The sequence below is a fragment of the Martes martes genome (assembly GCF_963455335.1).
Source record: "Martes martes genome assembly, chromosome: 13".
Classification (NCBI taxonomy): domain Eukaryota; kingdom Metazoa; phylum Chordata; class Mammalia; order Carnivora; family Mustelidae; genus Martes; species Martes martes.
Genome location: NC_137901.1, coordinates 4612837 through 4639624, shown reverse-complemented (window position 1 = coordinate 4639624; position 26788 = coordinate 4612837). Strand labels below are relative to the sequence as shown.

The window sequence follows — 26788 nt, the reverse complement described above, 5'->3', positions numbered from 1 at the left end:
AGGGGGGTCCGTGACCGGCTCCCCCCGACAGGAAAGGGGGTCCGTGACCGGCTCCCCCCAGAGGAAAGGGGGTCCGTGACCGGCTCCCCCCGACAGGAAAGGGGGGTCCGTGACCGGCTCCCCCCGACAGGAAAGGGAAAATGCTCCCGTGGCTACGGCCGAGCCTCGCAGCTCCGTCTGGGAAGCGGAAGGCACCGGTTTCCGAGGAGCCGCGCGCCGCTCGGGCCGCACCGGTGGCCGCCGGGGAAAGGCGGCTCGCAGGTACCCGGCTGGCTGCGAAGCGAACCGCGCCGGCCCGGAGGGTCCGCAGACTGGGCCGTCGGGCCAGTCTGGAGCCCGAGATAGCGCCTGGGGCGGAGATAAGGGCGCTTCAGCAGGAGTTAATCCAACGCGCCGAGAGCACAGAGCTGCCCTGACCTCGGACGCGCCGCCGACCTGGCCCGCCCTCCTGCTCGCGGCTGATAAGCTTCCTCCCTCCCCGTCCCCCATCTCCTGGACGGGCTCCGAGGCCGAGGCTCCCACGTAGCCTTTCGGAGGGTTTCGCCCGCCGACAGGATCCGGCCGGTGGAGGGTCCGAGCTCTGTCCGCTAACACTTAGTCCGCCTCAGGCCGCGCGAGAACTGGCGTCCGCACCCTCGCTCCAGTGCGCAACACGCCTTCTCCGGGCCGCAGTTCTTACAACCACTACCTTCGAAGGCTGAGGAGGACTTTGTCAGGTGCCTTCAGCACCGCCTCGGACTGACGCCACCGAGGCGTCAGGGCGACAGTGACACGGAAGTGGTGTCTTTTTGTGAACCGTCTGACGGTGGTGGGGATTCCGCGTTAGGGGTCGCGTTGGGCCTGGGGGAGCAGCTATGGGACTTCATCATTCGTTTAGTTATTCAGTCAACAAACACCTCCCATGCTCCAGGAGTTGGACGAGGCTCAAGGACACGGCATGGGACAACATCATGGCATGGCCAGATCCGGGTGGGAGGAGCCGGGGGTGCTGGCAGCCACAGTCCAGAGGAGAAGAGCTGAACGTGTGCACTAAGGCAGTGACACGGGAGGTGGAGAAAAGAGATGGGTTTTAGAGCCCATCCTCCTCCCAGCTGTTTCTTTTTTTTTTTTTTTTTTTTTTTCTTTTTTTTTTTTTTTTTTTTTTTTTTTTAAAGATTTTATTTATTTATTTGACAGAGAGAGATCACAAGTAGGCAGAGAGGCAGGCAGAGAGAGAGAGAGGGAAGCAGGCTCCCTGCTGAGCAGAGAGCCCGATGCGGGGCTCGATCCCAGGACCCTGAGACCATGACCTGAGCCGAAGGCAGAGGCTTAACCCACTGAGCCACCCAGGCGCCCCCCTCCCAGCTGTTTCTTACTATTGATTGCAAAAGCCAAACATTTTCATTCAAACTCTATATAAATAAGGACAAAATATAAAGAGCCTCCTCTGGCTTCACACCCCACACATCACAGGAGACCACTTTTAACAGATGGCTGATTTTAGGAAGGGACGCTAAGGGAGAGCAGGATGTCACCCCCCATTTCTGGTGTGACCTGGGCAGACAATTCTGAGATAACAAACCAGAGAACTATTTCTTAAAGGATGAGCGTGCTTGGATCCTGAATTTCTTAAATAACAGCTGGGTTGAAATGTAATTCCCATACAATACAGTTCACCCGCCTAAGCTGCACAATTCCACGGGGCGTTAGTATGTTCAGACACGTGCAACCGTCACCCCAGGCAACTTTAGGATGTTTTCATCACACCAAAAATAGACCCAGCACACATTAGCCATGACTCCCCATTTACCCTCAACCCTCTTCCTAGACCTAGCCAACCGCTTTCTGTCCTTATAGATTTGCCTATTCTGAACACTTCCTACCAATGGAATCGTACAATATGTGGCCTTTGGTGACTGGCTTCTTTTAGCCACCATCCTGTTGTCAAGGGTCAGCCACGTTGTAACACACAGAGCACTTCTTGTTAAATGATATTCCACTGCGAGAGTCAGTCCATCAAGATATCTTGGTAGGCCATCCATTTGATGGATATTTGGGTTGTTTCCACTGTTGGTGATTGTGAATGCTGTGAAGATTCATGCGCAAGTTTCTGAACACCTGTTTTCAATTTTCTTAAGCATGTATCTATCAGTGGGATTGTTGGGTCCTACATAATACTATGTTTAACTCTTTAAGGACCTGCCATACTGTTTTCCATAGCCGCTACACAACTTTATATTCCAACCAAGAGGGCACAGGGGTTCCAATGTCTTCACTTCTTTGCCAACAATTACCATTTGACCTTCCTAGTGGGTGTGGAGTGGTATCTTGTGGTTTCGATTTGCATTTCCCTAATAACTAATGATATTGAATATCAATTCATGGGCTCATTGGCCATTTGTAGGTCTTCTTTGGGGAAGTGTATAATCAGATCTTTTGCCCATTTTTCAGTATGTTTTATTGCATTATAAGAGTTCTTTACAGGTCTCTTATTAAATGTATGATTTGCAAATACTTTCATTCTGTGTGCTGTCTTTTCACTTACTTGATTGTGTCCTTTAAGTACAAAAGTGGTTAATTTTGGTAAAGTTCAATTTATCTATTCTTTTGTAGCATGGTCTTCCGGTATGATTAAGAAACCACTGATTAGGGGCGCCTGGGTGGCTCAATGGGTTAAGCCACTGCCTTCGGCTCAGGTCATGATCTCAGGGTCCTGGGATTGAGTCCCGCATCGGGCTCTCTGCTCAGCAGGGAGCCTGCTTCCCTCTCACTCTTTCTGCCTGCCTCTTTGCCTACTTGTGATCTCTCTCTATCAAATAAATAAAATCTTTAAAAAAAAAAAAAAGAAACCACTGATTAATCCAAAATCATGAAGAATTAGGCTTATGTTTTCTTCCAAGATAATTATGGATCTTTTACTGTGCTCTTGAACTAGTGAACTAAGCAATGAATGTGAAGGTAATGCTACTCCTCTTTGTTACAATATTAATTTTTTTCCATTTGTCCATTCTCAATTGATTTCTTCCTAAATCAATTGCTAATTGCTTTAGTCCCTAAAGAGCTATTGACATGAAAAGCATAATCATGAAACTGAAATTCAGCTCAGAATAATATTAGGATAACGAAACAAGAGTTTTCAAAATTATTGAGTGTTTACCACAGGATACATGTCACTTAAAATGATGGGAATTGTGAATTCTTTCTACGAGAACTTTTAATTGTTCAGTTACTTCCAGAATCCTCCATGGCTTCAAGACTATTAAATCAAATTTCATCATCTAAAAGTGACAACGTACCATTTGAGTGGTTCCTTATATTATGTGGACTGAAGGTGAAATGCTTGCAATTGCATATTTTGAGTTGTTTTTCTGAGGGACCTAAGCTGTCGACACAAGCAAATTTGTTTCACTTGCTTCTTTAAGTGGTGATGGAGTATACAACCACCTCACATCAGGACATGAGTGCTTCTAGCAAACTTCAGCCTGGTTCTGGAGAGACTCCAAATGCCCTCAGATGCAGAGACCAGCTGAAGAATCAGAAAGACCTGCTGTGCACTCACCCTCCTTAAAGCAACTCCTTCAATGTGTCAGAAATGCTACACCTCGTGTAGGCTTTGGTTCATACTGAATTTCATGACTCATTGGATTCTTTGCGTCACCAGCCTCAGTAGGAAAAAAAGGACTGTGACCAGGAAGATACCAGGCTGAGGCAAGAGTAGAGAAGCAGAAAAACAAGACTTGCCTTTCTCCATTTTTAGGACTTTCCTTGACAGATGCATCGTTCCCACCAACAACTTGGCATTTGTTTTCGATCTCAATGGAAATGTTCACGTTTGACAATCAAAAAACAAGTGGATTTAGATTTCAAAATTTATGTAATGATTTTGTCTCTCAAATTCTCAAACATTTGTTGATTGACTGCAGGACATACCTTTTGATAGAACCCTCCCCTCCTCAACCATCATGATGGAAACACTTTGTATCCTTTCTTATTGTTCTGGAGTTTGATACCCAGGTTTCCTGCATGAAACATCTTCCTCACCTGTTGTTGCCCCTCCCTCAGTCTGTCCCTGCTTCTGAGCAGCTGAACACAGCACATGTGGAAGTCTAGGCCAGAGCCTGCCATCATGTCTTCACTCCTCACTGGAGGACCGCAAAGTTTGCCGAGAACAGGAACCATCTCAATCCCCTTATATACAAGCCTGTGTTGCAAACGATGATGCCACAGGAGTGGATCCTGATCTCTCAAGGGGGACTCTACTACTCTGGAAAGTACGAGAGTTCCCCACCCTGGGGCCAAACCAAACTGCACCTCCAGAGAGTGAACACAAATGCAGTCAGAGAGGAGCACAGAGAGGAGTTTAGACACTGGATCTCAGCCCAGCCTCACAGACTCTGTATGTGGATGTGATGTGTCTGTGTGCTGTAAGCATCACAATTACAGTTTGTTTTGCTGGAATTTTGCATACCAAGTACCTCATCCTAACTAAAAGCAATCTTTCCTCTAAAGCGATGGAGATGGGGGAAGTGCAAACATTCAAACACATGTGCACCAGGCAAAGGGGTACAAGCTTGATTCTCTTTTTTAAAAGATTTTATTTGAGGGGCACCTGGGTGGCTCAGTGGGTTAAAGCCTCTGCTTTCAGCTCAGGTCATGATCCCAGGGTCCTGGGATCGAGCCCCACATCGGGCTCTCTGCTCAGCGGGGAGCCTGCTTCCCTCTCTCTCTCTGCCTGCCTCTCTGCCTACTTGTGAGATCTCTCTGTCAAATAAATAAATAAAATCTTTTAAAAAAAAAAAGAAATTTTATTTGAGAGAGAGAGAGTGTGTGTGCAAGCACATGAGTGGGAAGGGCACAGGGAAAGGGAGAGGGAATTTCAAGCAGACTCCACACTGAGTGCAGAGCCCAACGGAGGGGTTGATCTCACAACCCTGGGATCATGATCTGACCCAAAGCCAAGATTCAGGCACTTAACTGACTGAGCCACCCAGGGGCCCCAATCATTTCATTCTGATCCTCACAAGACCAGAGTCCACTCACATGTATGTGGTGGGGTAGTACAAACAGAGGAAACACACATAGTAGGTCTGAGTATTTTCAAATTTACTAACATCTACTAGCTAATGGCCTAAAATACTAGGTTTGAATTTAGGACTTTCAGATTCCTCCAAGTTCTACTGCAGAAGGTGGCAGCACGAGGAGAACCAGCCCCAGCCCTGGTGATGTGCCAGCCACGTCCACATTCATAGACCCAAGGATGACGATAACCACCACAGACAAAGGTAAATCCTGTCAGGGTACAAACCATTCCTGCTAAGGCAGGACTGTTAATGGATTCATTCCCGAGGACTGTCACATTTGCCCATTCAAGCCAGGGGTCATTTCAGCACATTTGGAAAGTAAATCTCCTGGTCTGAAATAGAGAGTCATTCTAAATTCCTGGCAACGATGGACACTGCTGGTACGATCTTTTCATGACTGGGCAGATCAGATTTAGATAATTATGAGAACGTGGGGATGAGTAGATATTTGTGTCTCATTGTGCAAGTACAGTTATAACCGAAAGAGGCAAAAACAAGGCACTGGATGTTCTGGCCATGAAAGTCAGAGTCTGTGACTTCTGAGGGGAGTCCAACTGCGATTTACAGTGGCATTGGGAATGGAAGAGAAATTGGTCTAGGGAAGACCAGGGGTCTCCAGCATCATGGACAGATCAGTTTTTGATGACAAATCCAATAGTCTGAAAGGTTACCTCCTCCACCCCCCACCTTAGCAATGGCCTGAGAAAGACAGATGGTGGTGTCATCTTTCCAGGAAAATGTCACAGTGAAGGGGAGAGAGGAGAGAGATTCATGGCTAGGTAAAGTATGAAGTCTGATCTGGCATCTTGTGTGAAAGCAGTCTGCTCTGATGTTGATTATTTTGTCAGTTTGATTTTGAGGTGTCTGGTGTTTGTAGGGGACCAGATGACTGGTGGCACCTTCTTCAGTTGTGATGCATGCGCCCAAGGATTGACACTGTCATTTGGCAGCAGTGTCAGTGATCAAGAATTCTTACTGGGTCCTTTCCATCAGTCTCACTTTTGGAAAAGCATCAGAGTAAAACGGTAACTGTCTCTAAATGATAAAAGATTGTAAAATGTCCACTGTTAAATCTGATGAGAGTTCATTTAAAAAGGAAATGTAGTTATTTCTGTGATACACAACACTTTAGTAACTGAAATTATTACTAAGAACATTATAGCAGGTCCTTGAGGAGAACACAGGTGGCAACCTCTTCTAGCTTGGCTGCAGCCACAGCCGCTTCTTCCTAGAAACATCGCCAAAGGCAAGGGAAGCAAGGGCAAAAATGAACTACTTGGGACTTCATCAAGATCCATTCCTTTTTCACAGCAAAGGAAACAGTCAACAAAACCAAAAGACAACTGACAGAATGGGAGAAGATATTTGCAAATGACATATCAGATAAACGGCTGGTATCCAAAATCTATAAAGAACTCCTCAAACTCAACACCCAAAGAACAAATAATCCAATCAAGAAATAGGCAGAAGACATGAACAGACATTTCTGCAAAGAAGACATCCAAATGGCCAACAGACACATGAAAAAGTGCTCAACATCACTTGTAATCAGGGAAACATAAATCAAAAGCACAGTGAAATACCACCTCATACCAGTCAGAATGGCTAAAATTAACTAGTCAGGAAATGACAGATGCTGGCGAGGATGCGGAGAAAGGGGAACACTCCTACACTGTTGGTGGGAATGCAAGCTGGTGCAGCCACTCTGGAAAACAGCATGGAGGTTCCTCAAAAAGTTGAAAATAGAGCTACCCTACCACCCAGCAATTGCACTACTGGGTATTTACCCCAAAGATACAAATGTAGCGATCCGAAGGGGCACCTGTGCCCCGGTATTTATAGCAGCAATGTCTACAATAGTCAAACTATGAAAAGAGCTTAGATGTCCATCAACAGATGAATGGATAAAGAAGATGTGGTATAGATACACAATGGAATACTATGCAGCCATCAACTAGAGCGTATTATGCTAAGTGAAATAAGTCAATCAGAGAAAGACAGTTATCATATGATCTCACTGATATGAGGAATTTGAGAAACAAGATAGAAGATCATACGGGAAGGGAGGGAAAAATGAAACAAGATGAAACCAGAGAGGGAGACAAACCATAAGAGACTCTTAATCTCGGGAAACAAACTGAGGGTTAGTGAAGGGGAGGAGAGTAGGGGAGTGGGAGGGATAGGGTAGCTGGGTGATGGACACTGGGGAGGGTATGTGCTACGGGGAGTGCTGTGAATTGTGTAAGCCTGATGAATCAGAGACCTGTACCCCTGAAACAAATAATACATTATATGTTAATAAAAAAAAAGAAAGAACATTATAGTAGGACCTATCAGATTTCTAGGAATTTTATACAATTTTTAGAATACTTGCAACATATACTTACACAACACAACAAAGGCTTAGTATGACTTATTTGACAATACTTCCCATGTAACCTAACATATCGAATAAGGCTAATTAGTTTAACATCTTTCTAAAAAGATAAGATGATTTTACAAATCTTCTGAGATGCAGTAGGGTTTCTGGAAAATCCCAAAGTTATCTCCAGCTCAAAAAGACATCAATTAGAATTTGGTTTCGGGGAAGTTTATAAAAAATGTCACAAGGTTTTAAAGCACCTGGTCAAATAGGATCACAGGTCACTGTGAAACAATACTTAGTTCTCCATTTAATCATAATGACAAAGACTTTGGCAAATGCAGACAGTTAAACAGTTGCGTAAAAACTTAGCTCTATCAACAGAGAAGACTCAGTTTTCTTTAGCAATTAAAGCCATGATAAACAAATTATGAAACCAGGAAATTATTATATTTTTTAAGATTTTATTTACTTGAGAGAAAGCGTATACATGAGCAGGGAGGAGGGGGAGAGGGAGAGGGAGAAACAGACTCCCTGCTAAGCAGGGAGCCTGACATGGGGCTCAATCCCAGAACCCTGAAATCATGACCTGACCATGACCTCTAGGCAAACACAGAATCTTTGGTTTCTAGATTACTTAAAAAGTTAAGGACAACCTTTTCACAACCTCTTATCAAAAGCAGACCAAAAGTCCAAGAACACTTTGCCCTTTTAAAAGAGAGAACAGTCAAATCTCATTTTGCAGATTACTTTTTTCTTTCTTTCTTTCTTTCTTTTTTTTTTTTTTAAGAGATCATTCACACATGGATGGGGATACAGAGGGAGAAAACCATTTCTTAAAGATTTTATCTATTTATTTGGTGGTGGGGGGGGGGGGGGGACAGGGAAGACAGATGGTGAGAGAGTCTTAAGCAGACTATGGACTGAGCACAGAGCCCAAGGTGGGGCTTGATCTCATGACCCTGAGATCATGACCTGAGCCGAAACCAATAGTCCAACACTTCACTGACTGTGCCACCCAGGCTTCCCAAGGAAAGAGAATCTTAAGCAGCTTCCACACCCAGCACAGAGCCCAGCATGGAGACAACTCAGAGCTTGAATTCATAACCTTGAGATCATGACCTGAGCTGAAATCAAGAGTCAGACGCTTAACCAACTGAGCCACCCAGATGCCCCTGCAGATTACTTTTGACATTAAATTTATTCATTGAAAAAAAATCTTAAATTTGTTCTAAGCCAGCTTGACCATACACAAAATTCTTTTGCAAAGATTCCTTTTCCACAAACTTCTACAACTTTTTAAATATCCCTTCAAATTTTTTGCCCTGGTTTTCCTCTTTCCCATTCTGAAATAACCAGTCTCACTTTAGAACAAAATCACTCTTTTCTCTCAACAAAAATGTATCTTCATTCCTCACACCTTCTCTTACCAAAAACACGCATCTTACTTTCCTTGCAAATCTTTCCCTTATTATTTCTAGTACCTTACACCAGGTTCTAATTTTTAATGCTTCAAATATCTTAATTTCTGAGAAAATAAGGACGTTAACAATTGTGAGCTTTTACTTTTGAATCCTCTGGCTTGGCAAATTCATAAATACATATTATATTTCCTCGAACACATGCTTTCTCAGTATGGCACAACACCTGCTCAGTCATAGACTCAAATAGCTTTAGCTGCTCTGTAAAGAGAAGCCAGAAAGTAGATAAACCTATCCATACTCAGTAATCAATGTTTCAGTATTTTATTCAGAAATGGCCTAGGTATTCCTAGGCAACTTAACAAAACTTAGAGGTTTCAGGTTACAAAAGCATTTGGGAAACTATTTAAAAAGTTAAAAACTAAAAAAAAAAAAAAAAAAGTTAAAAACTTCTGACCCACTTATATCTAGTTACTCATTCTCTCAACAATTTACTTATGAAAATTCCATCATACCAGGTTATTTTTCCTGATGACAAATTTTATAAACCGAAACATGAGCTTATTCGGCTAATAAATCCAGGCAGAATAAAAGATATAAGTGTGCATACTTAATGCTGATAATTCTATAGACATGTCTATTTCAATTAAACCAACAAATTCTAAATAGCTTTAATACTGAGTATTTTCCCAGATCACATGAACCTGAAAAGCATTTAGGCCTTTATGCTATTTGTGAGAATTTTATGAACACTTAATTCATTTCAACACCAAATTTTCTTTAAGTCAACTGGATAGAGCTCTTTTACAAACTTTGGCAAGCCATATGGAGGTGGAAAATACCCCACAAGTATAATATGTACGTATAAACACCTATACACATAGACAGAAGTCAACAGAGACCTTATAGCTTTTGTTTTAAAACTTTAGCCATGAGACAGGTAGGATAATGCAGAACTTACTACCTGCATCCAAATTGTATGTCTGAAAGACGAAATAAGTAAATGTTACCTGCTCAGGTGACTAAAGCTTTTTACTGGTATTTGTGGAGGAGAAGACACTTAGGATTTTTCAATTGCCCAAGTTTCATATAACCCTTTCCCCCTTTTATTTTTCTTCTGGTAAGAATGACCTCCCTGAAGTGTGTATTCAAAGACAGGGCATAGCTAAGGGTGTGGGGAAAAGACCAGGTAGAGCACTTACATCCCAAAGGCAAGGGGGTGGGGGTGGGGGGGGCACATAAGTTCCTCCCAGAAGAAACTTTGTTTCCTAAGACAAGAATTTTTATAACACTGACCAGCCATTTGAGATCAGAAGAGGTGGTTTTAGGATTGGTAACAATAGATGAACTTTGAATTGATCCCAGAGTTGCAAAGGGTTACGAAGGGTTGCAAAGGGTTGATTTGTCCATCTAACCACATTATCTTTGATTTGTTACGTTTCAGGGAGATTTCCAGCTAAGATGAAAATCAAAGATTTCTATATTCTGTATTTAGACCTTCTTGTCTTTGGGAAGTTTTAAGTAAATCCTTTCTACAAAGCCTTCAGAAGGTTTTTCTTTCCTTCTGGATGCACAGTTTCATTTTAGCTTAGGGGAGAAGGCCTACAATAAAATGACGATTAGGCACTGAATATCAGCTTCCAGACTGGCCATCTTTTGACCACAGAGCTACTTTACAAAAATCTTTTAAATATTTTGTTCGTTTTTAGCTGGGACAAACAATAAATATTTTTGGCAGGAGTGAACATCCCCACTTGGATGTAAGAGGGGTCCCCCGCAAAGAGATACAAAGATGACTACCTTCCCAAGATCCAGGGAGTAACTCCCAAAGACAGCCAAAACAAAGAAGTGACAACTGTCATTGTCCAAGGCAGGCAGAAAGCCAAGCCAAGTTCTTAGGACACAAAATGAGACAAGCGAAAGGGCAAGACCTATCCCCGCGGGGAGAGTGAGTCGATAGCCAATGGGTTTTGGAAAGGAAGAGATAACTCAAGAAATTTTATTTTCCCCTCTTGACTGGGCACTGCAGACAGAGATCCAGGAGAGCTGGCTCTGGTAAGGACCCTCACCCTTAGCCCGCCTCTGCCAGCTTTCCCAAGACCTCACCCGTAGGCTCCAAGTGGACTTAGTGCAGCTTCAGTGTCCACCAGAATCTGGCAAGGTTTTCCGTTCATTTTCAGTTTCCCTTGGCAGTTTAAGGGAATAACACTCATTTACCAAAAAACCCCTGAAGTCCCATCAACTCTGGGAGGGGCCCAGATGGGAGTTCTCCTTCGAGAGTAGATACGGAGGCATCCATAAGGCCACACCAGCTTAGCAAACTTTGTTTGTAGTCTTGTTCCTCAGTTCCTTTCAAAGTACTCAGCTGAGGTCATGAGCTCTATCAGAGTGATGGGAGCTCAGTTCCATCCTGGTTTGCTTTTTTTTAACTAGTCTACTAGTCTCAGGAATTGGTCCATTTACAAACAGGGCAGCAAGAGCAAGGTTGAGTGACTCGTTTATCATATGCAACCGGGGTACCATAGGAAGAGCTTCCAGACAGGCTGGAAAGTTGGCCAAGGTTCATCTTGTTTGTTTGCTTATTTGAATAAACCAAATGGGGCAGGCAGGGAAACTCCTTCCAACAATGGCTTTTAAAAGGTCAATCACCATTTTTGCAAGCATTTTCTGGGCCGTGAGGGAACTGCAATTAAGAGCGAGAACCCTAAATGTCTTCAGGTTTATACCAATCTGCTTCATGCATCCATTTCGGGGCTTCCTCGGGGCTAACCAGCATGCACATAAGCCCACAGAGATCTGGAAACCTGGGTCCCTGGACCCGCTAATGACTCTGAATTCTTCAGGAAACTTTTGGGAATCCTCCCTGGTCTGAGAAAATTCTTTGACTATGGCCCCTTAGTTCAGTCTTTGACCAAGGAGTTTAAGATATCTGAGGAGGATCTCCTGCAACCTGGGGGAACCCATTCTGTTCATTTGGTTCGGGAGCCCTGGCCTTCAAAATCTTGCCTAATGGGAACATTCCTCATTATGGCCATCGTAATTCTAGGTTGTACTCAGTAAAACCTTGTCATTGTTGTAAATATCCACAGCTTCTGGACCACAGTTCTTAGACAACAAATAAGAAGTTGTGCCAAAAAGGTGGTGTGCTCAACTCTCGGAACTAAGGCTTTGGGTCTTCTGGAGCCAAAGTAATATCCAAAGGGATGTGTTGTTGAGGTGGGGACTGTGTGGTGTCCTCTAGTGTATCTCACCACGTGGAGACCTTCCTGAGGTTGGCGGGTAACCTAGTGTCAATCTAACCTGTTCCGTGACCAACTTCTGGGTGAAGTTGGGTGGCAAGCGTTCCAACAGCTATTAGATGCTCAGCCCATGCCCACCAATCATGCAGCTTTGGGCGTTCAAGATTCCCATTAGCAATAGCCTTTAACTACACAAAACACACTGGATCCAGGCCAGCTTATGTCACACCAGTCTGACCCCAGTTGGCATGGGTCTGGGGACAGGACTAAACCAGCAGATCCCAAACAAACGGAGAACTGTGGCGTGAACCACCAGCAACACGGAATCGGAGATTTAACCAAGGGCTGAGGATCCTGATCCGATGGGACTTCGGACCGGACTGCCAGCAGTTTTCAACATGAAGTCAGTGACCGTCATCTAATGTGAGCTTGGGAAGCCAGTTAGGTCAGGAGCTTGACACAAAGAAAGTAGAGCTCAGAACGGAGAGGAACTTGCCCCCAGCCCTTGGGAACAATAAGAAAGAGAATGTGGTTTGTAGGTGCCATGCCTGTGTTTCTCGTGGCCCCCGGAAGCTGTCAGAAGTGCCCTTCAGATCCCATCACTGCCACCCAATCTGTTAAAATCCAAAATTCATCTGAATAAAACATAAAAATCTTATTAGCTTTATTCAATAATTCATCAAACGGGCAATATCCTGTCTGGCAAACAGAAAGAAACTTCAGGAGCTGTACCAAATGCAAGACGTTCATGGGCAGAGAGAGACTGAGCAGAGCTGACTGTTTCAAGCACAGTCACCTGAGTTTGAGGGGTCAGCGCATGGGGGTGGGTGTCCACCGGGGATTATCTTGCTAGCGCTGACCAGATTAATTCCAGACCAGCTGGCCTAAGATGCTACTCCTGAGAGAGGCTGAAACTGCCCAACAGTTTAGGTATCAAGTCTTGGTGTGGTGACATGGGTTTAGCACAAGTGACTCAATTTGGGGCCTGTTGCCTCTTTTTAAACAATACTCTGTAATTTAAAAATTCCTTTCTAAGGTGTTTCAGTTACTTCTGAAGAACTCCAGTGCTTATCAGTTGGTTAGTATGCCAACAGAAACTTGCACAGTCATACATAACTACAAAGTACTTAGAATCTAATTTATCCCTTAAGCTTCCGCATTTAAGAGGGAAAAAGGCATGGGGAAGAGAATAAAGATGACAGAATTAGTCTACTGGAACTCCAAAGAGAAAATGAATGGAGCCGTACCAGACTTCCTCTGGGCTCACCGCCACCAGCTACATTTCTTCAAAAATCAGATTCCAAATGTCCCATAATCTCTTTCAAATTTTGTTTTTGTGAAGTAGGAAATCAACATTTCCTTAATGAGTATATAAAGTTTTTGCCTCTGAATGAGGAATTTTTTTTTAACTTTAGAACCTATATGACTGAGAATCTCTTCAGTAAATTTTTAGTCTGTGAGAGGGAATAGTTAAAATGTCCTCTCACGGTTCACAGGTTTCCTTTTACATTGACTGTAGTTTTTAATCAAAGAAGAAATGAGAGTCTTTTTCATAGGTCCTATAGGTCACCTTCTCATTTTATCATCTATTTCAAGTAGAATAATTAGAAATCTTCATTTCTGAGCTTTTCTTAATTCCCTGGGAAAGGAAACTATGCTGGAGCAGGCAGTACTGGCTTGTTGAGGGAGACGGAAGCCGCCCAAGGAGAGATCTAAGGACACTGTCCATCTCACTTCATAGAGACTACTTGAGTCTGAATGATCAGCACATTAAATGGGTCTGCTAAATAATGAGATTCTAAATGTTGGAACAGTTATATACCAAATAGGCAAACATCGTGGTATATTTTAAAAGCCAGATATATTTTTTAAAAGATCATGCTTACAATAAGTAAATTATGTAGTGATGGAACATCAAAAAAAGTTGATGAACAAAAGGCACATTCTAAGAGTTCAGGAGTAGAAAGAACAGAAGAGTTCTTTTTGGTTTGGTTCAAAGTAGGAGAAAAGGGAAACAGGTATGTTAAAATTATTTTTCAGGTGAAGGTTTCTGTCAGTTGAAGCAGTTAACATTGGCTTCATTCTCCCTGGTCCAAAGCAGTCTCTTCTTTCCTTGGCTTCTGAGAATGTGTTTAATCTTCCGCTGTATAGAGGTGATACATGAGAGCCACCACAAGCGCCGAGATGGCTGGGATCACCCAGTTGGTCCACCAGCTGGAAAGAAACGGCAATGATGCTTGCATGATGTTCAACACACAGGACTCAAGACCTTTGCTCCTTCTAATTACCATGCAAATCACTGTGGCATGTCTGTTTTATCTCTGTAACCTGCCTGGACGAAACGTCAACTCGAGTTGCTAAAAGCAACGTGAGCGCAACACATGCCCTAGCATAACAGCAAGGGCTCTAGCTTTGTAAGAAAATTAATGATCCCCATCCCCAGGCCACTTAAATCTATTTCTCTAAACTTACACAAAGAGCTATCAATCGCTCCCCCAACAGATGCTACCTACAAATAGCAACTTACCTAAGGACACCAACTCTGGGTTATGTATCATAGGTTCACAAAAGCAAATATTCCTTACAGGTTTTATTCTACTTACATACGTTAAGAATTTAAAATAGCTAAACTGAGAACAAGAAAATCAAGGTTCTCATCTTGGGAGAGCCATCAGCAAGCTCTACAACCAAGAGAAAAAGCACATCTCCCGGACTGTGAAGTTAAGAAGTTTGAGTCGTAGGATTAATAAGGTTGCTATGAGCACCACAGCGCTATGTTCCGTGATTCTGTTTTGAAAATCTAATCTTTACCCACGCACAGTAGATTTACCAAATTAAGAAACCGCGTGCCCAAACTACTTAACCTGTGGGTCATAGATGTAAACAGATGTAAACAGAAAAATCCCTAACTTACACACTGTTTCAGTCCTGGTGCCTAGAATTTTTGATTGACTATAAATGACAGATCACAGATGAAACCAGAGACAAAACTACAATGATCTTCAATTTAGATATGAACTTATAGTTTCTTAGAAAACAAAATAATACAGGCTATAGAATGTGAATTAAGCCAGATCATGCCTATAAATATATTTTCGGTCATAAACTTACTATCCTCTAATACTCTTCAAATATCAATCCCTACAAAGACTGAGTTCAATAAAAAGATCTAAACTGCAAAAGGATTACAAATATCACTTTCATCTTGTTGGGGTTTTCAGTTTCCACTTAGAAGGAAACTGACTTGCCAACAAACATATGGTGAACGACTACTGCCTGAATGCAGGGAACGTACCAGAACCCCAGCAGACTGGTGCAGTTACATCTGACAGGGTGAAATAAAATCGGCACAAATGTGTGGTTTTGAGCTTGGGGCCAAATCTCTCTGTCCACCAGAGAGATATATGCGGTTATGCGAGATGATATGGTAGAGCTGCCACAAATGTTAAAAGGATCTTGGACTGTGACACAGAAATCCAGTCCCTAGACCAAGTGTTCATGTTACACTTAAAGGAACACTGAGCCAAGGCTCAGGGAGAAATAATCACTACAATTTAAGAAACGGACCATATACTGAATGAGAGAGCACGTTTGTCTGGACAGTAAAAGACTGTGTAGGCCAGAGGACGACGCTGGAGGAAAGGAGACCTAATCTGTTCAGTCTGCAGCTGGAGGGAGAGATTTGGGGTTGTTCTGAAGAGTGTCCAGAGGCTGAGCTCTCTGACAGTTGAGGAGGGGATGTCCTAAGTCATCTGGGAGCCAAGTGGAAAAGACCCTGGGCTGTCCACTGAGAGGGGGTGCAGTGGGACCCTGAGTCCTCAGGTGGGGAGGAGCCCTAATCATACCCTGATTCCACTGGCCTTCTGATCAGTTTAAGAGAAAACTACGACATACCTGGAATTAGAATCAACAGTAGTAATGAGAGTTTCCTGAAACACAAGAGAAAATGTGAACTTAAAGGGAACATCTGAACATTTATTCAACTGACTAAGAACTTCTTTTAAAATAAGATCACAATACTCAGTACATTCTTCAAAACACACTGGAAGGGAAAATTATAACAAACTTTTCACTAGAATGCCTCATTTCACCATTTTTAGAAGAAAAAGATTTAAGAATCATGTGTATTTAAATTACTTACAAACATAACCTAGATAATTTGAAAAAAATGTTAAAAATAGGCGACATAAAATCTCTTCTACACAGTACACATCTGAATAATGTAAAATTGAAAATAGATATCATATACATGGGCACATAACCCCACGACTACCTTGAGTAAGAGAAGTTTAATTCTTTAAAAGCATGAATGAAACCTTTAGTAAAATCAGTTATTTCATTCAAATTTTATATGAAGTAAAAATGTACCCAAGTTGTATTAAAAGGCGTGTCAACCAAAAAGAGAAAAATAAGAACTGTCATTTAAATCACCACACTGTGGACCACCACCTTTCCTGGCCTTCTCTAACTCTGACCAGACAGCTCTAAAAAGTGGAGGCCTCAGGAACTGACCTCACAGGGTCACCGGCCAAGAAACCTCCAAATAAGGACGGCCTTTGTGTGTGTGTCCTGGGGTCTTTCACAGTTGGCCTATTTTGCCTTCCAGAACTTTCTGAGAGAAGTTCTGTCAGTACCATAAAAGTGAACTAATTTTGGCTCTAAAAAAATACACACTTCCCCAAACAGATGAATAACTAAGGCCTGAGGGAAAATACACTTTTCTGGGCTTGAAAGCTAAGAAGCATTCTTTAGAAATTTCACACCAGCAAAAAGTATTAGTGCCTCAGAGGAAGGTAGCCGTCAGTAAGGTAGCTTCATCTGAGAGTTCGTCTCTGCAGTTTCCCAAAGCACAAGATAAGCCATTAGCAAAACAACCCACACTCCGCAGTGAGGCAAAGCGATACACAGCGAGCCAGCGCGTTAGAGAAACCCCATGAAAAGGCACAAAATTGTTAGGGAAGAGCAAGCAAATCAGTTAGGAGACCCACAAACCTGGAAATATGGCCTTTAAGATTCCTGACACAGTAGGGGGGAAAAATAAGTCATTTAAAAAGAAAACTTCACACATTTATTATCTTTATAAGCAATGTTAAATCTTAGTGACTACAAAAGTATTCATAGCTACTGCAAGATTATTTTTCAAATTTTGTGTATATGAATAACAGTAACAAGGATTACCAGAAGTCACCGGACGACACAAAATGATTACTCAGCTACCAGAAGACGTAGTAAGTTCTGAAACCGGAGCACAAAGGCTCACTGAAAGTGAAACATTATTGTCACAATAGAAAGTTAAGCCCAGAATAGTAAACAACGCAAACACAGATCTGTTATTTTGTTATACCAAGCACATGCATTTTACCAAACATGCTGACAACTCTATGGAAACTAGGCTGGCCTATCCTTCCTCCCCCTTCCATCACTGCCCTTAGTGTTAATGCTAAAACTGTTAGGGCACCATCACTGCCAGCAACAACAAAGATTGTATACATTTCTGAGTGTTTATTATCTGTTAGGCTCTTAACCCAGAGATGCCTGAGAGTTAAAGCAAGTTTGAATTACCACTTACCACACTGATGAAAAAGGAAACTGAAACTGTCCTGCCCATCCAATGGTTTGAGGGGCCCAAGCTGGGCCTCTGTGTGTAACTAACAAATATGTCAACAACCAACAGGCAGAAAAGACCATGTTTCTTTTATTATAGGCTCTGCCACTTGTTCACTCTATGACCTTGAGGGGCTCAATTTCACATAGCAAAAACTAATAATTCCATCAGTACATGAGAAGCCATATATAAAATCATGCAAAGTTCATCAAGTTTTTGTAAAGCAAAATCATCTCATTTATACATTCATCTACTTCAGCCTATTCCTTAATTGGAAGGCGTTCCTAAAAATATCAGGGACACTGACCCCTTAGAGTACGGAGCCTACGGAAGAAGCTCAAGAGACTGCCCCGACCGCACCTGGAGTGGGTGCTAGCCATGGTGCTGCAGAGTGACTCTGAACAAGGTCAAAGCTTACAAGAAGATCTGAGCTTCACTGTTTTTACCTTCCCTGGAAGGTCTATGGATCCCCCAGGGATATCATTAGGCCCAAATAAAGTCACTTAAACTGCAATGATTTGAAAACCACAACCAAAAAAAGGTATTGATACTACTGATATCCTCCATGTAAGCAAATTTAATAGATATAAATTTGTTTAAAAATGCATCACTTCTAGCTCCACAAAATACCTTATTTTGGCAAGTAAACACCATGTTTTCTTTTGGGCAGGGTCAAGCTAATAATCTTTGTTGCTTCTTATTTCATAGTTCAACTATATATTTTCAGGGGCAGCAATGAACAAATTCAGACCACAGCTTACATGTATCAGCCTTGGAGATAGACAGATGGTTATACAGAGACACACACACAAAAGAAATACCTAAGGACACACTCTTCTGGCAAACCAGAAGTATAAGAAAGATAAACCCCAAAAAGTGGTCATGTATTTTTTTTTTCATTGTATTTGCTTATGTCCTCTAAAAAAGACAGCAAGTTCTTGTCCTACTTCTGCTGATCAAGCAAAGTCACATGTGTTCGAAAAGAGGAAAGAGTCTGTCTTTAAGAAATACAGCAGCATGGGAGGAGACCTGCTTACCAGCTCAGCTCTAATTTCTGTTTGTAGGCATCATCGTTTGGGATATGACTAGATCTACATTAAATCTAAGTTAATGTAATGAGCCTGATCAAATCTTTGTTTTATTATAGCTAAAGGATTTGCACTAAGATTATTAACATGCTGAACACCTAACAGGAAAAAAATACATACTTTTTCCCTGACCTGACTGTGGAGAAAAAGCAAAATCTACCCACATCACGGGATTTCAGTTACCCCAAAAGTAGCCTCAAAAAAGGTGCTAATGTTATATGACCCAACAGCAAGGACTCAGCAGCTGCTACAGACAATTCAAACTCTGAAGTCCATTGTTTATCTTCCCAAAGTACGCAGATCACCAACACTGAACTTGTTGAATAGGGAAAAGAGAGAATATAAATGAAATTGCTTTGTAGGAAATAGCATTAATCAAGACTTATACTGTACCATCTGGGGTATGAAGGTAAATATGGCCTTTATGCTCTATTGGATTTACTGCTCTGATTTTGCTGTAGATTAAAGACAACGTCTTGTCAACAGCAGCCAGTAAATGAGTTCACCAGTTCTTCATACAGGCCCTGTGGAGTCCCACTGTTGGGCTCTAATAACAGGAAGAACAGGAACCAAAAAAGAAAAATTATTCTCTCATTCTGTGGTTTAAACAAAATGTTCCTCCATGGTCCTTTAATTACAGGCCAACAACTATTCTGTCTGCTTGTACTTGTCAGGGACTCTGGTTGTTGTCATCAATTCTTACTATGGATTTATCTTCAAACGTTAAGTGAGAAGACCAGCTCAGAGAGAAGGGCTAGTGAACCAGGGCATAAAATTAATATCCCCTAGAATATATGTTCCTTTCCTAAGGAAAAATGCATCAAAAAGTTATTATTTCATTTGATTAACATTAAATTCATCCAGTAAATACTTATTTAACACCTATTACGTCCCAGGGACAAGGAGATGAAGAAAGCATGGGTAGTGTCCTCCAAGGCTCAAGTATTAAGACCTCTGCTCAGATTTTAAGTTCTCTGAAAATATGGCTTGTGTCAAATTTTTGAGATCAGAAGCACAGTGCTTACTTATAAAAGTAGCTCTTCAAGCGGTATCTACTGATACTTAGATGAAAAAATGGTGTGCTGAGAGTCTTACAAAGAGAATACACAAGCTGTCCTAATGAAACAGGATGGCTGGTCTATGCACAAAGTATTTTGCTAAGTCAACAGGTTACATGTTCATCTAACCTAGAGAGACCTATGCTGGCCTCATTCAGATAGCTAAAAGATGCTTGTCCTGCAGTTTGACAGGTATGAAATACAATGAAGATAGGCACAGCCACGGAGACACTGGAGATGACACACTTACCGAAGGCTTGGCTAACTTTGCTCTGTCATCCTGCAATAAAAAAAAAAAAAAAAAGGGCACGTTGTAAAATGAAAGGACATTTACAAAAGTACCATGTCTAAAAGTCACTTTTATTGAGATTTAAAAAAAAAAAAATTGCTATTCACTAACTAGCACTTTAGGTTCATCTATCTAGATTGTTCATTATGAAGTCTGATCCATCTGACTTGACTGCAAAAATTAATAGCTGATTAAGTGATTAATTTTCAGTCTAGAGTTCCGAGTTTAGAACATCACCCGTGATAATCACATTTATGCCCTTGCGCACATACGCACTTACTAGACTTGGATTTTGATCTTCCATTCGGGGGCAGACCGAATTGGATCCTCCCCCACTACCCTCAGAAATGAGCGCAGGTGTGTGTGTACCTGTGCGTGCAAAGGGGTGCGGCATCCTCAGTGAATCTCTGCACTCTCCCACCTGCAGGATTATACTTTTCTTAAACCCCTGGTTGAGGTAGTCCAAACTAAGGTCACCTAGAGGTGACTACAGGGGATCACAGTAGGCAGACGGGGCAGAAACGCTGGAGTCATCGCCTGAAAACCCACCTCCTCTCCACCCGCAAGTTTAGAAAGGGAAGAATAAGGATAGAATCAAACATTTTGAAGGACACCCCCTCTGGTTACCATAAAACTACCTCAACTTTGGTAAAGTATGAAGATGAAGATGAAAATATGTGGGTGAATAAACTCTCCAGCTAAGGAAAGCTCATTCTTTCCTTAGGGGGTACTCTTTCCCCTCCTACCACCAAACAAACAAACAAAAAACCCACCTCCCCATTCAAGGGAAATTGCTCTAGAACAGATTTCCTACTTTCAGACCTTCCATAAAGAGCCCGTAAGCTTTCCTTCCTTCATGGATATTGCAAGAAACAAAATTTTTCTTTGCAGGGAAGCAATGTTAAATTTCTTAGCTTGCTAATTGGTATATGGGAGCTTATTTGATTAATATTTTATATGACACACCTATTGATTTGTATTTACAAATATTTTATAATAAATGACAACATTAGAATTATTGGCAAGTATATCTGGCAATTATATGTGAGTTTTATTATAATGACAAAACTTTTCCTATGGGTTTTGCTTTTCAGTGGCTTCTCTGCATGCGTACTTGGGCTAAGGACACATGCCCTCATTAGCCTCTTTCTAACAGCACCTCCACCCGCCTCTGGCCGGCTCCGGGTGAAGCAGCATGAGCAGGGAAGCAGAGAGGAGACCACGTCACCGTGCGGAGGGACCCAGGTGCTCTCTAGGGGTAAGAACAGCTGAATGTCAGGCATGGGATTCACTATCTGCTTAGAGAACTCCGCCACCTCTTCCCAAGAGTTCAGCTACATTCCAGATAACTTCGGTTGACAGATTAGCAAAGTTTCATAAGGTCATTCAAAATTGTCACAGAAGGGCCTAAATTCATATTACAGCCCCGGGTTTATATAGACAGCATTTTCCCAAAGTCAGTTCAGGGACTGGCACCAAAGTTGATGTTTTCAAAGATCTGGGGTCAAGTGGGAAGAGTGAGGAGAATGTGTTAATCATTTTTTTAGAACTGAAATATTCTCAAATTATGACAGTAGAAGGGAGTTTCTTAAGAAATATTTCTTAAGGGGCGCCTGATTGGCTCAGCTGTTAAATGCCTGCCTTTGGCTCTGGTCATGATCTCAGGGTCTTGGGATCAAGCCCCGAATTGGGCTCCCTGCTCAGCAGGAAGCCTGCTTCTCCCTCTCCCACCCCCTGCTTGTGTTCCCTTTCTTGCTGTGTCTCTGTCAAATAAATAAAATCTTTAAAAAAAAAAACAGAAAAAAAGAAAAATTTCTTAAAATATTTTAGTTACAAAAGAAAAAAAAAGAAAGAAAGAAACCGTGCAGGGTCAATGACCCCCACCTTCTAAAATATGTTGCTCCATGACACTTCATAGTCTGAGAGGCACTGGCCCTTAGCCTTAGGTTAGAGGGTCCTGACTCTAAGTGACAGTGAAAACTGCAATCAGGGAAATACAAAGAAATTTCTGGTCGATTATTTATGACGAGAATGGAATTATATAATCAGGAGGAATTGTTTTTGCTTTATTTCTTCTTCAGTTTCGTAAGATGCAAGTCTACAGTTTTGAGAGAGGTCAAGCCACAGCCTTCAAGAGAAGTGGGGTCCCCAATAAGGTACTCACCGGATGGAGCTCCCCAATGATGTATGTTTGGGACAGTTCTCTAGCGTCTGTAGAGTGTCCCACGTCCTCAAAACTCTCAGTAGCATCCCCTCCAGCTTGTTCCCTTAACACTTCTTCCCCACCAGGATGCTGTTTGAAGGACAGATACAAAAAATAAATATGTTTTTTCCAGGTAAATAAGTTAAAAGGAAGTGGCCAGTTTCCTTAACCAAACAGGCTACTCTAGAAGTCACAGATGTCAATGTGTGAGTACGATTCATCCAAAATGTGGACGAAAAGAGCATACTTTTCTGTATTTAATTTCCCTCTTGAAAATTCATTAGAATTTTTCTCCAGTAGTCAAGATGTTCATTTCCCCAGATTACTCTTACAGCTACAAAACCTTTAGACACACATTTTTAATCCTTTGGGAATGTCCTCTTTGCTTTTCCGTAAAGCTCTCCAAATTGTTCTTCTTGACCTTTACCCAATCTATTTTTTCTGGAGTCCTATACCCTCACCTTTGACTCCTTTGATCTAGGTGTGGACTCATACTATTACACCTTAGATAGTAGCTGTGCGATAACTCATCTTTGAAAAGCACCCGGCCCGTTGGCCAAGTACAGGAAGTGTAGAGCCTGCTGGGCAGGTAAGCATGTCTCCTGCTTCTAGCAGAACTCACTTTCTAGTAGGAAGAAAAAGGAAAGCAAGCAGGTGCAGCAGGAACTTGTCCGCGCTGCTGCCGTACGGACAAATTACTGATGGGGACAAGGGAGGCAAAGGAAGAGCACCACTCCACTGGGGCTGGAGGGAAGGCCTTGTGCAACCCAAGTATTTTGGAGATCTCAGCCGCTGCTTAGCTGCTTCAGTTAGTGAAACAACAGATTGTCACAGTGCCGGGAGGGACTGACAAGGTGGCCCAGACACAGACACAGATGAAGTCGAGAGATCCTCAGGCAAGGAAAGGCTGTCTCAGTCAAGTAAAAAGAGTAAGTGCTTGGCTATATCACCCTGAACACTTTTATGGGAGAGAGAAACCTTCTTAAATTGAGCCTCACTATTTCCTTAGATCAGATTTACCCTGCCCTTGAGCAAAGCCCCTGTAAGCATGAATCCAGTAACTAAACAAAACAGTCCTGGTCTGCAAAACTCACAGCGCTCTGTTCTGAATTGCTCCCAGTGATGGAAAACACAAAGGCACCTAACAGGGAACGGTGGACAATTTCCGTTTTGAAATCCATTTCTCCTCCTACTTTGTTTAAATATATCTACTGCTATAGAAATCTACTTGTTTTTTCCCTCTACTACTGTAAAAGTTATCCATCTACATTAAAAATGGAAAACACAAAGAAGAAAATAAAAATCACCGAAATCAGCTATGGTCCTGACATCTCAATGGCGCTGGATATACACACATGTACCCACGTCAGTCATTTTTTAAAGAAAACGGAGATCATTATCTTATGCATATGGTTTTGTTAGATTAAAAGCAGGTTATAATACATGATACAGAGACAGTACTGCCTAGTGTTACTTACTACTACTATGTGAACTCAGGAAAATAATGGCATTTATCTCATATAATTTTTTAAGACTAAATGTGTTAATATAGGTGTCTGACAAATAACATAATGACCGATAAACACTGTCCAGCATTTTCATTAAATATTTCCCAATGTCATAAAGCATCTTTCCTCAGCATGACTTTTTAAGCAGCCACCTAATGCGGCATACTGCAGGAATTTCCAAACTTATTTAGATGTCTTCTACTGGGGGCACAGAAAATCGGAAGTCCACTTTAGACAAACATGAGAAGCCACACCAGTGGTGTAAGTGGTTGAGTGGCTCACTCTGAAAGCCAATCTGAAGCGTCCTGATGCACCCCCAAGGCTATGGCAATGGAAACCATGATTTGTTGATTCTGGAACAGTCTATTTACTGTTGGGCATGGACCGAGGAGAACCGAAGCAAAACACAAGAGATATAAAATGACAACTTACTTAACACTCAGAAATTACTTAACACTCAGAAATTATGACTTAACACTCAGACTGTTTTCCTTTCGTGTGGGTGGCTGAACTCATGTGTTCCTTTTAACTTCTGGTTCCTATTAAGGATATGTGAATATAGACAAAATCTCTCACAGCAAATCATTAGTTTCCGGTTATAGTCTATCTTCAAAGGAAATTTTCAAATAAGGTTAAAAACATAGACTTGCATTTCATAAAGCATCATAAAACTAGACAAGTTTTTAAAATAGAGAATTTTGATTTTTTAAAAATGCTAAAACATACAAGGTAAACATTCTGCTTCACAGAGAATAACACAACAGTCTTAACCTGAAACAAAATGGCAACTTCCCAACTTAATTTTTGACCAAGGAAGGAAAACAGGAGAGTATGTCTCTACATGTACGTATGCGTGTATCTAGCTATGATTTAGACTTTGCCTAAACCATCTCTGTGAGACAGTTTTTTTCAGGGGAAAAAAAGGAAAGACATCTTGGCTTCCACTGGTTCCACTGACTGCTATTTAAGAAAAATTATAAAAATGAACGAATTGACGGGGCGCCTGGGTGGCTCAGTGGGTTAAAGCCTCTGCCTTCGGCTCAGGTCATGATCCCAGGGCCCTGGGATCGAGTCCCGCATCGGGCTCTCTGCTCAGCAGGGAGCCTGCTTCCTCTTCTCTCTCTCTTTGCCTGCCTCTCAGCCTACTTGTGATCTGTCAAATAAATAAATAAGTAAAATTAAAAAAAAAAAAGAACGAATTGACACTAAAATAGCTTTGCCCCACTCTAGGGATTTTTTTAAACAGTAAAACAAAAACAAAAAAACCCAAACGAATAAACAAACTAAAAGTTTGTTTCTTTTTCCCAGAATAAAATAACTCAAATCTTGGTAAGACAGCAAAAGATATGGGACGAGCTTATTATAATACCAGGTATTTTCCTTGAAATATATATGATGTGGGGAGAGATAGAGACATACACTTTGTGAAGTAAATCAAGTCTAATCATGATGGTTTGAAACTTGGTGGTTCACCTTGTCACTCTCTTCACTCTTGTGAGCAGATTCATGCTGTCATCTTAGTATGCACACATCTCATTTTCAGCCTGAAGGAAACTTTTTCTTACCTATCTCTCTTAAAGAGACAGGCACACTGGTATTGGCGCCATCTTGGTTACTCCCAGAGATGGTGTAGGTCTACAGTTTATGCCCAGAAACTCTGAGAAAACTTACTATCTGTTGGGCAGCTTCTAGAATTTGAGACAAAGAAAAGGCAAGGCAAGAGGAAAGCAGTAGAGTAACAGGTGACTAAGATTATCTGGAGATTTTCTGAAAGATTTAAGGAAAAGACCAAAGTGCCTAGTCACACACAGGCGAGATCAGAGGTAACAAAAGAGGGGAGACTCTCCTCAAGAGTCCAAGCCAAGCCCTGGTGAAGCTGTAACAGAATTCTGTCCTCATAAAGCAGCACTCTCGAGGGCCCCCACTCATCCCACCATGAGGCAGCAGTCAGCAGCTCTAAAGCCCAAAGAAAGAGAGATGGGAAGAAATGGCAGGGGTGACAGTAAGGAGGACCCAGGAAGGACAGAAGTGGGTGCAGCTGTGGGAAAACTAGCCATTTCCACTATACTTGTCCTTCTAACATTAAGTCTCCCATTTTTCCAAAGGAAAATTTTGTTTTCCATTTGTGTTATTATGTCTTAAAGTCAATTCACACAAGAAACACATACCAAGTGTCTCCATGTGCAAGACACCAAGGTGTGCCAGACACCAAGGTGTGCCAGACACACAGAACAGAGTAGGTCCCAGCTCCTGCCCTAGGGGACTGACAAACTAATAGGGATCCTATAGGAAGAATCTGTAATTGTGCAACTAACTGCCAGTGAGAACCAATGTTCTGAAACAAAAAAGCACAGTGCCATGTAGGCTACGACACAAAGGACTCAGGAGGGGCCTCGCTGGGCTGAGGTACAAAGCGGGAAGGAGTCAGGGTCAAGGGGCAGAGAAAGAGGGGATGAATGTCCCACGGGGCAGGGAGAGGCTGGGGCAGGCCGCAGAAGTCCGGACGGGCCACAAAGGGCTCTAGGCCCCTTCAAGGATTTTGAGCTTTCTCCTGGAAGTGATGAGAAGCCTTTGAGAAGATCTAAGAAGGGAAGGTGATGAAAGCAGACTTAGTTTTAAAAACATAGTCTTCCCAGTGAACAACAGATAAAAGGACGGGAAAAGATCCCGGGAGACAATTCACTAAGGCCAAAGAGCCCAAGGCAGGCTGCTGGCGGCCACGGAGATGAAGAAGCTGAAGCTGAAGACAAAAGGCAAGAGCGGAAGGACGTCGTGACTGTGTGAGGACGGTGGACGACAGACAAGACGCAACACGAGGACACAGGCTTACGGCCTGCCCAATCGAAGCTGGGAATGGGAATCCCTGAAGCAGACCAGGTTTGGCGGGCAGACTGGCTCCAGCAGCGCCTCTGCACGCTCACTGCGTCCACACACCTGCTGATCCATGGTTCCCTC

The 26788-nt window shown here is 42.3% G+C and overlaps 1 protein-coding gene across 1 annotated transcript in view; it reads right to left on the bottom strand.

Moving 5' to 3' along the window:
* Window positions 1-13924: 13924 nt before the first annotated feature.
* CYB5A (cytochrome b5 type A) overlaps window positions 13925-26788 on the bottom strand; it is a 36303-nt gene continuing 23439 nt past the window's right edge. The window contains exons 2-5 of the mRNA XM_080821287.1: window positions 22287-22415; window positions 20084-20113; window positions 15977-16011; window positions 13925-14296 (exon numbers count right to left, since the gene is read on the bottom strand). Coding sequence (XP_080677413.1) covers window positions 14215-14296; window positions 15977-16011; window positions 20084-20113; window positions 22287-22415 — 276 coding nt within the window. The 3' untranslated portion in view covers window positions 13925-14214. The remainder of the gene's footprint in view (window positions 14297-15976; window positions 16012-20083; window positions 20114-22286; window positions 22416-26788) is intronic.